The sequence below is a fragment of the Balaenoptera musculus genome, chromosome 7 (genome assembly GCF_009873245.2).
Source record: "Balaenoptera musculus isolate JJ_BM4_2016_0621 chromosome 7, mBalMus1.pri.v3, whole genome shotgun sequence".
NCBI classification, from domain to species: domain Eukaryota; kingdom Metazoa; phylum Chordata; class Mammalia; order Artiodactyla; family Balaenopteridae; genus Balaenoptera; species Balaenoptera musculus.
This window is the reverse complement of record NC_045791.1, coordinates 70,349,666-70,360,078: the sequence shown is the minus strand read 5'-3', so window position 1 is coordinate 70,360,078 and position 10,413 is coordinate 70,349,666. Positions and strand designations below refer to the sequence as shown.

Genomic DNA, 10,413 nt, shown 5'->3' with positions numbered 1-10,413 from the left:
TGGTATACTATAGGAAAACCAGTCTAAGTGTCCATGGGAAAGCATACTGCAGCCTTCACTATCATACACCATCATCTGGGCTTATGGGTTTCATCTTTCCATGTCTACTGTAGCAACTCCCAGGAGGGGCCACCTGCCTAATGAGACTTCAATCCACTTCAGAACTGGTTTGTAAAAATAAAGTGGGACCCAAACCTAGCAGTGTGTATTTCTATACTAAATGGCTTTTGTTTTCAGTAGGTGTTTAAACTTATTTAAAAGTTGATAGCTGAAAGCGCCAGGAAGGAGGAAGGTAGGAAACTTTCTTCCTCTTAACTTCTTGATGAGTACTGTCCAAGCAGGCTGGGAAGGCAAATATTCATTATGGATTGTAACTCACTTTGCTTTGGTTTTGAAGGCTTTCCTTAAGAAAAAAGAAATTTGTTAATAAATGATAAAAAATACAGAACAACAAGGTTAAATGATTGAGGCAAATGTCAATTACAAAAGTAAAAGATAAGGTCTTTCTCTACTTAATCTCAACACGTTAAAGGGTAACAATACTTCCACACCTAACCCTGCATTTTCTTCTGTTCTTGAGGTATGACTAGACAATAAACACTTGACTGCTTATTATGAGCCAGAAATCATTCTACTCATTCACACGGGAAAATCTTAAGTATACAAAGGGGTAATATTACTCACTTACTTGTTTTTATAGTTATGGAACCTATGGCTTACAGAGGTTTCAAGTGGAATAACTTGCCCAACATCACAGGTGAAGAGAAAATAAGGCCAGGATTGGAAGCTCAGCAATCCATACCTGATTATTTTAATCTTCCAAAACTCCAAAATTCTTTCTTTTAAAATCACCTTAAACACTATTCTCCCACAAATAACTCAGTGTTAGTGCTCCTACATCTACTTAGATTTAAAAAAAAAAAAATTATGTACTAATTTGTAATGTTTTTTTTTACTCCAAACATCTGTAATTTTGTGAACATCTTAAGAAAATACTAGTCACAAAGCCAAATTACCTATAATCATCAGTATATGAATAAAGGAAAAACTTATTTCTATAACATATAATCCCCAGTTACTGAAATACTATAAACAATAATCTTCTTGAGATTATTCATTATTTCATCTACCCCTTAACACTATCCCCACAGTGCCTAATATGTGACATACTGAAATACCTGTTAGACACACTGGATTGGAGCAAACAAATACCTGGCACAAATTTTTATATTTAAACGCTATGGCACTTTCAGAAAACAAAGTCCACTTAAATTATTGTTATTTGAGGTGGGGAAAAAAAAGACACAGTGACAAATACAAAGCTAAGTAGTCACCAGGCTTAAGTCATCATTACAATTACAGTAAAAGGTACTGGCTCTCCATTGTAAACCATTAAAAGAGCAAAAATAAGGTAGGTCTGTTAACATTAACGTAAGTTTTATTCAAGAGATAATGTTGAAGAAGAGTTTAATTCCAACAAAGGAAAAATTTACCAGTTATCCACCCTACAGTAAAAAGTGGAACTGGACACCATTTACAACACATAAATAAATTCTACCTTTACATTTCTAAATAAAGCTGTATTTGCTTCTTTGAGAGAGCCATTTCTTAACTTTTGCTGATAAGGCTTTGTGAATTGTGTTCAGAAACTGACAATAAACACACACACACATACCCTTCAAATAAAGTAAGAACCTAGGAATTTCACTCCAGGCTGAGTTTCTGCAAGGACCTAGGACGCTATAAATTAAGATTACATTTTTCTACATAAATTCAATTTGAACTGCCTTCATTATAATATTTATCTACCATAATTTGTAAAAATTAGATCAATGTTTATTATGTCTTCATAACTCCCTCAAATTAAACTTCAATATTTGACATAGTAGTTTAAGAAAATAAACATTCAAGGCCTCAGTTTTAAATTTCCATTCAGTGTAATGCACAAAGCTGATAAGTATTAATAAGACTACCCTAAGATAAAGTAAATGTAGCTTTCTTCCAAAAATTTCTTGTTATAATACAGATCACATTCTATTCCATAATTCTGATAAAGAATATGTTTTTTGGTAACAGAACAAGAGTTTAGGATGATTCAGTCCCTGGAAAATCTTAATGGCAGTCACTCAATGAAGAAGTCAATCATTCCTGGAGTCACAAACACTCAAAAATTGCTGTTAGCATTAACCATGTTTTTGTTTTTTTGGTGGTTATTGCTTTAGCTGGCAATATCTGTTTTTAAGACAAAAGAACATCTCCCACTAAGCCTTATTTTAAATATTACAAAGTTTATACAGAAAATAGACTCATAGAGGCTAAAATGCTGATGTTGTAAGTAACTCAACCCATGAAATGGGTGCAGGTATTTTAGAGGATATCCAAAGATCTTTTTGCTCTAAAAATAAATGCCCCTATTCTTCAGAGTGTTCCCATTCTTCAATAGGAGACTCGAGCAGCTTAATAGTTCTGCTATAAAAAACAAACCACTCTTGTTAACAAACCAAAAACATAAAAGGAAACCGATAAAGGACAGTTTTCACAGCTAACAATAAATAAAAGTGCAGTAAGTGTTCAAGTAGGGCATGTAGTTTAAAAACTACATGGGCGTATTTGGCATAGGTCATCTTTTAAAGGCTCTCCGAGGGTCCCTGCCATTACTTATTGTGGTCATGACTGTTTGATTATTAGCTGTTCCTGGTTGCTGTGGATTTACAGGTCCCCGGCCATTGCTTCTACCAGCATATGAAAATTGGCATCCCCTTGCTTCTGAGCCAGTTTGAACACCATTTCCTAAAAAAGAATATAAAAAATCACCACCATTTTCAAATAGAAGTACATCTATTTGAAGTTGTAACACATGCTATTAATGCTTACAAGTAATATTATGGAAAACAAACTCTTTTATTTTTAAACTACTGGAAAAAACTCAGTTTGAGTTCTAGGTTTTCCCAAATATATAATTACTGTAAATATATTAACTTGATGCTTGAATTAATAGGGAGAGGAAAAAAAAGCAACTTGGGCAATAGAATGAGAAATTAATAAAGTAGGAAAAAAGCATAGATAATGCACTACCTACATTATAAGGGAAAAAGAAAAAGCAAAATGGTATGTAAGTATTGGCATTTGGTTCAAATAAGGTTAACAATGTTTTAAGAGAGACACATAATTCTAACTTTTTAAAAAAAACAAAGCGTCCCACAACATAATAACACAGCTACAGCTGTGCTCAAACATGTAGCCAACAGGTCAAATAAAACTTCAGCCACCTTAATGAAGTCCAATCACAAAAGACTTTTCCTCTGGTCTTTAAGAATAAAGGCTTCAAAAGACCTTTAACAAGGATGCAAGAACCACTGACCTTTGAGAGTATTTGAGGGGTAAAGGGCAGTCTTTTAAAGAGGCAGCCATGAGCATGTGAAAAATTAAGGTGAGCATCAATCTGAAGATAAACTGCTTTCAGTACACAAAAATAACCAGTTATTCTGCATCTATTATAAATAATCACTAGATTACAGAAATTTTGTAAAAATCAATGGAAAATAACATAATGAATCACCAAAACTTAGATTTCTTATTATTAGCCAACGTTCACCCAGTAACTGGCCCAAATGTTTAAATACAGGATGTGCTCAATAAATTAGCTTAAGAGGGAATCTGCTTTCTAGAAAAATCAGTTATATTTTCATAAGATAGATTCCCTTAATTCTTACACCTGATCACAAATACACCAAAAAAAAAAAAATCTTACCCACTGGTCCAAATGTACCTGTACCCATATTACTATTCATGGAATTATTCTTCTGTTCACTGTGTGCCTATTAAAAAAATGTTTTAATTTAATCAAATGAAGATTTTTTAAAAACCATATTATTATAACGTGTTGTAGTCATTCTTTTTTTTAACTTTCAAGGTTTTTTTAAACAATTTAAAAAGATTTATCCAAGTCCTTTCAATGTTAAAATATTCAGGAATGTTTCCAGACCTTTCAAAGCTTCTGTTACATCTTACATCTTCCTGATATTACTCCCTGCTCCTCAAAAGTGCTAAACTGCTAAATGGCACATACAGTCGTCCCTCAGTATCCCATGGGGATTGGTTCCAGGACCCCCCAGATACCAAAATCTGGAGATGTAGAAGTTTCTTGTGCAATATGGCGTACTGTAGTCAGCCCTCTGTATAGGAACGTTCTGCATCAGCAAATTCAACCAGTGCAATCCCAGTTGGTTAAATGATCCATGGATACGGAGAGCTGACTGTACATTTCATATATGATACTACAGATACCTATACAGACTCACAAAACATATAAAATGGAAAAGAATTCCATTAAAGAATCTTTAAAAAGATTCCTTTTAAACTTCTCTCCATTATACTTAGGGTATGAAAAGCTTGGCAACCTAGCCACAGATTTATAGTACACAGTCAAAATTAGCCTAATCATAAAAACAGACAATACATTTGGATTAATTACCCCTTTGTTCTGCTGTCCTCGATAATCTGGGTTAGGTTCACTGAAATTTGGCACTTCTGAATAAACCATACAAAATCTGAAAGACAATAAAAGTACAATTTGAATGACTTCTGAAATAATCAACCTTTCTTTACATAACATGCATAACTTTCAGGAATAAAGAACGTAGATGTCAAATGAATTAACAAACAGCAATATGCTAACTCTATTCATTTACAACAAAAACTTTCTAAATGCTTATGTTTCATTAAAAAGAAAATCAAATATTTGATTGCCTACAATGTTTAAAACATTCTATTTTGTATTTTAATTCTTCTTCTGTCCTTGTCAAAGATCAAGGACACAGAAACACATCTTTGTCCTGTTTTTCCACATAGGCTGATTGATGCCTCTGAACCATGTTTAGGGTTCCAGAGTTTTTCCAGCAATGGTGATGGATTTGTACTGATCCACTCACACACTTTCATGCAGTCCCTCTTTGACCAATCACTGTGAATCTGCAAAGATAATCATTCAAGGTTAAAAGTGGATTTTGCAGGCATGAATAAAGACAACTGGCTATCAAGACACGGTTTATCCCAATGCTTCTTATCAGCTGACTATGGTGTATACTGATAAACATTACACATAAGCATTTTCTTAGCTCCTCAACCCACAAATAAATCGGAATCAGTTTTGGTAACTCCTGGACTGACCCTGACAAAGTCACTATGTATTGAGTGACCCCCAGTGGTTCTTCACATAACTGACCTCCATTATTATAAATACCTCTCTATACATGGAAGTCAGAACAGGATCCTCAATCTTTCTGTAATACTGATGCTAAGACCTCTCATAACACATTGCTCTACTACTACTCTAAGTACGAACATAAGTGAATCCTAATTTTCCTCCTAAGAGAAAGCAAAGTGTTACCAGTTTCTGATCTTTAAAAGCTAGCAAGATTGCTTATTTTTCCCAAAGTATCTTATTCCTGTAGTGTAGAATACATTCTTCCTTCCTTTATTTATTTATTTTTGGTGCCATTTGTGGCTTCTCTCTTTAGATATCTTCTATTTTGACAGGCATTAAGTAGATGTCAGGCATTAACCCAACAGAATGGACTTTATAATTTGGCTCATTGCCTATACCACACTTTATGAGTACATCCCAAATGTCTAGGCCAGCATGGAGGCTGAATTACCTTTACACCCCTAGAGAGGATGGTTCCTCCAAGTCAGGGTGGAGATTACCAGGGTAGTAGTTTATAGAAGCTCGCATTGTGGCTGCCTGTACGATACCTAGACTGTGGATAAATACAGGACTTCAACTGTCATTGCTGCAAGTCCTTTTACATATGGGTACATATTCACCCATAAGCAGAGAAAAAGAAAAATTAAACGTATGGCCTAACACCCACACCCAGCTTCTTAACTGGCAATTCACTATATGACAGAACTTACTTCAAATGGCATTTGTGACACCTGAAAGATATACATTCCCAAAGCCTACAGAAACGGTCCCACTGGGGATTGTCTCAAGTGCAGCTTCTTAATGCTCTTTGCCAGGAAAAACTGACATTCTCAACCACAGGAAACAGTACTGATAGGTGTTAAACTAGCACATACATGCAAAGTTAAGCTGCTGCAAGCATTCAGTTTACCAGTCAAAAAGTCAACAAATAGGTTCATAGTTTATACCTACCAGTTATTCTGTACATATTATTTGTAATTTATTCAATTATATGAAATGCATCTTGATACTTACTCCCCAATTTTTTGAAGTTCTCCACCCCTTCCAGTATAAAGTGTCAGACATCCTTTCCACATGGATGCATACCTAGAAAGAAAAGAAACATCAGTTCTATGGAAATATGTATATTTCCTTCTACTTAAATAAATCTTTATACTATATTTTTTGTATTGGGGTGCAGGTGGGGCTCAAACCCTGTATCTACCATTGATTAACTTGTTACTTATTAAGGAATAATGCAAAGAAAACTCTACTGACAAATTTTGACATAATTATGTAAACAATAACTAACCCTAGAAAATAGAAGTCTTTTTGCAAAGCAAGCATTGTTATACTCCAAAGATCACATCTTCAGTCAATTAAGAAAGGGAGAACATTCAAACTGCAGAGATTCAAGCAGAAATTACTTTTCAAACACAGGACATATAAAATCAACACCCAGTGTTTACTTTTTTTTTTTTTTTTTTAAAATGATTACCACAATAATTTAGTTAACAACCATCACCACATTTAGGTACAATTAGTTTTCTAGTGATGATGACTTTTTTTTTTTTTTTTTGGCTGTGTTGGGTCTTCGTTTCTGTGCGTGGGCTTCCTCCAGTTGCGGCGAGTGGGGGCCACTCTTCATCGCAGTGCGCGGGCCTCTCACTATCGCAGCCTCTCTTGTTGCGGAGCACAGGCTCCAGACGCGCAGGCTCAGCAGTTGTGGCTCACGGGCCCAGTTGCTCCGCGGCATGTGGGATCTTCCCAGACCAGGGCTTGAACCCATGTCCCCTGCATTGGCAGGCGGATTCTCAACCACTGCGCCACCAGGGAAGCCCCCCTAGTGTTTACTTTTACACGCATGTACTTGGTCTACCAGATATTGATATATTTTTTCCTTTGCCTCCATAAAACACATAGGCTAGTATGTGTTATTCCTAAGCTACTGAAAATTTAGTAAAATTTAATCAAGGGGCTAAAAAACTCTGATCACAAATCTTTCGCTTATCTGCTTTTCCAAATTCCCAATTTTTAGCAACAACTTGGCTGAACAATTATTTACTGAGAACAATTTTGAATGCAGGCAGCATCATTAGATAAAATAATCCTATTCACGAATCTAAGACAAATGTAAATTAATCAATATTATAAAATAAGCCCAAGGCTTGGTTTTCAGTGGTTCTTTGTACAACTACTATGGTAACTTCATGATTTAGAAAGATAAATTACAACCAAATATTGTTTAAGTATAATGATAGTTCATCTTTTAATACAGGTTAATAAAAATTTTCTCATTTCACGTTATATATTTCTCTTCATTTAGTAAAGGTTATTTATTAAAGACTCCACTTACCACTTTTAAGTTACACAAAAAGTGACTTAGGAGACAGTGCACTAATATTTCACCTTACTAAAGTAAAAATTAATGTCTATTTTGAGAGAAAATTTGAAGTTACTACAACTACAACATTTAACTTTCACTTATTTCAGCAATGAGATCAATGTTTGCAGAGTTTTCTGATATGCATGCCAATATTCAAATTACCATTATTGAGATGTATACCTTTCTTCAAAAGCTACTTTTCTTAGATTCAACCAAAATTTAAGGGCCTTACAATGGGCCAGACTCTGCTAGATATGTTACTTTAGTAAGGTATAAATATTCCCATTTTACAGAAAAGGAAGTTGAAAAGTGTAATAACTTCAAGGTTACACTGAAGTTAAAAAACAGTAGAGTTTCTTTGGTTTTGAATTTTCCTTTAAACTGTACTCCTTGGTAACTATACTCCTTAAAATCCTATAGATACTATAAGGCTACTGACTTAGTTTTTCCACATTTTTTTTGATGGACACATCTATGTATTTTCCGTGACTACAAAATATGAAATAATTGAAAAGAGATGCTGTTTACAGTGTATAAAAAAACTTCTAATCACTGGATGAGATACTTTGGCAGCCAAAAAACTTTAATTATGCTAATTCTCACCATATCCTCCCAGGTAGAAATTCTCTTTTGTGCAAGTTAAAGATGTAGAAGTTTAAAAGACATAACCAGTGTCATAATGAGTCAGTGTATGAGAAAAAAAAAGTCTAAGTCCTGACTCTCACTTCCTTCTTTGATGATACTCTGCCTCACTTCCTGAAGATGTTGTAAGACCTGTAAGGTACTATCAAAGGGCTCTAAGCTCCTACTTTCAGGGTGATCCAACACTTTTCTGAGATTCTATTTACTATGCCAACGTCAATCTCCACCCACTTTTCCTACAGTTATGACCAATGAATTATTACAATTCTACTGACCACAAAGCTTCCAAAATATATTTTTAAGACCCCTTTCTGGCATTTTATCTTCCTAATACTTGGTAAATCTTTAAAGGCAGTCTAATTACTAATCAAAAAAAAACGGTTGTACTAAATTATTTTTAAAAGCCAATCTGCCAACTAACTCTTTTGGACAGAGGTATCATAGACATCTTTCTGCCAAACATTTTCTGCACATCATTTTGTTTTTGTACAACATTGACCTTACAGCAGTAGGCACAAGAAATTATTTTCAAGAACGAGCCTTCCAGATATTGTAACTTCCTCTTTCAACTTCTACATCCGAGTACAAATCTGACACACTACAAAACCTACTAAATTCTCCAGCTACAATCTCGATTTACGTCCACACTGTCTAAATGAGTATACAAATAAAATACGGGCAGGATCTCAAAAGTCATTAAAAAGGGGAAAAGGTTGGAAAAAAGCGAAGTGACAACTATATTAAATAGTTTATGAAAAAGATTAAGTATTGATTATGTTAGTTTTAACAGTCTACTAAAAAGACTCAATAATCCCAAAACAGTATTTAAAAATCTACTTAATCTGTAAACTGAGGGTGGGGTTGTTTAGATTCGGCTGAAACTGACTGCTTTTAAAGGCGAAAGTGTTACATCCCAATGCCGTCCATCACCTGAGATTAACGTTGAAGGGGCTTAAAAAATCCTCGGGGTGGCCCACAGAAAAGATGAAATTTTAGAACTTGCCAAGGTCCCGGGAGTCAGCCAATTCCGATTCCGCAGACTCCTACTTAGGAGGCACTGTGATCCCCCAACCCTTTTATGCACACCTACCCTCTGGTCAACCGGATAATATCCCCTGGCTGTATAAGACCTCCGATTTCATCCCACACGGAAATAGTGATGCTGCCAGTTTTATCTGCTACTTTGCATGATCTCACTTCATGGCCGTCTTTGGTTTTGGTCACGCGTCCTGTGAGGATTTAAAAATCAAAATGGGGAGGGGTGTATTAGATAATGAGGACTTCCAAAAAGCTAACTCCTGCTCCGGGATCAAAATGCACCTGAAAGGTGGGAAGAGGTCGAGCCCCGGGTTCTCGCCGCAGGTAGGCTACGGCCCCAGCTGGGGCCAACGGGGCCACGTGGATGGGGGAGGGGAGAGGAAAGGGAGGAAAGGGGGAGGGGAGCCCCCGGCTCGCGGCGGCGGCGCCCTTCCCTCCTGTCCCAGGACGCACAGAGGGCGGCGAGGCGGGCTGCGGACCCCACTTACCTATCTCCAGCACAATAAAGACGACATTTAAGTTTTTCAGTCCGGGCTTAATATCTTTTATAAAAAGAGGGGGGTCGTTGACCCCGTTCATACTGAAGCAGGTGCTGCTACGCTGCGGAGACTCGAGTGGGCAGGGAGCCTGACAAAGCTTCCCACCCCCCGGGCCAGGGGCGAGGGCAGAGGGGCGACCTTGGGCGGGGGTGGCGAGAGAAGGGGCAGAAAGCGGTTAGTCAGGGACCAATGAAACCAGTCCAGACGGCACTGAGCCTAAAAAAAAGGGGAGGAAAAAAATAAAAACAAAAACAAAAACGCTCACAAGTTTAAAAGAAAAAAAGACGAACCACTCCGCACACCAACCCCGCTCCCTACGGGGCGACAGGAAGGCAAGCGCGAGAACTGCCCCCTTCTTTGGATAAAAGGAAGAAAAAAAGACAGCGAGAGGACGCCTCTGCCCTGAGTCCCGCTCACACACACACACGGGCGTTGCCCTGTCTGTCCCGGGCTCCCGGGAGTGACGGACTGTGACAGCGAACCCGGAGCAGAAACCAAACTACCGCGCACCCAGAGTCCCAAACACCGACTGCGGAACGCGCCCGCGCGCCGGCTGGACCCCCGGGTCGCCCCGCCTCTTGTGACGTCCCATGGCGTCTGGCTCGCCCGACGCCCCGCCCCCC

General features: G+C 37.3%; 1 protein-coding gene and 1 long non-coding RNA gene across 3 annotated transcripts in view; one reads left to right on the top strand and one right to left on the bottom strand.

Annotated features, from left to right (window-relative positions):
* Positions 1-461: 461 nt before the first annotated feature.
* Positions 462-10,319, bottom strand: NABP1 (nucleic acid binding protein 1). 2 transcript variants are annotated; one of them, XM_036857473.1, is made up of 7 exons: positions 9,740-10,319; positions 9,304-9,442; positions 6,221-6,292; positions 4,475-4,550; positions 3,752-3,818; positions 3,362-3,453; positions 462-2,790 (listed from the first exon to the last, which is right to left on the bottom strand). In XM_036857473.1, the coding sequence occupies exons 1-7, from the start codon at positions 9,828-9,830 to the stop codon at positions 2,710-2,712; spliced, it is 618 nt and encodes a 205-aa protein (XP_036713368.1). In that variant the 5' UTR covers positions 9,831-10,319; the 3' UTR covers positions 462-2,709. The 2 variants fall into 2 exon arrangements, with proteins under 2 accessions (XP_036713368.1, XP_036713369.1); XM_036857474.1 differs by lacking the exon at positions 3,362-3,453.
* Positions 9,464-10,413, top strand: part of LOC118897901 — a 208,218-nt gene continuing 207,268 nt past the window's right edge. The window contains exon 1 of the long non-coding RNA XR_005020566.1: positions 9,464-9,575. This is a non-coding gene — a long non-coding RNA (uncharacterized LOC118897901). The remainder of the gene's footprint in view (positions 9,576-10,413) is intronic.

What these genes read in the sequence shown, in the direction of transcription:
- NABP1 (XM_036857473.1), bottom strand. Translation starts at nt 9,830, where the DNA reads ATGAACGGGGTCAACGACCCCCCTCTTTTTATAAAAGATATTAAGCCC. An exon ending in CTTTATTGTGCTGGAGATAG is followed by an intron (nt 9,443 to 9,739) that starts GTAAGTGGGGTC and finishes AAATCCTCACAG; the next exon opens with GACGCGTGACCAAAACCAAA. An exon ending in CCCCTCAAATACTCTCAAAG is followed by an intron (nt 2,791 to 3,361) that starts GTCAGTGGTTCT and finishes ATTCTTTTTTAG; the next exon opens with GAAATGGTGTTCAAACTGGC.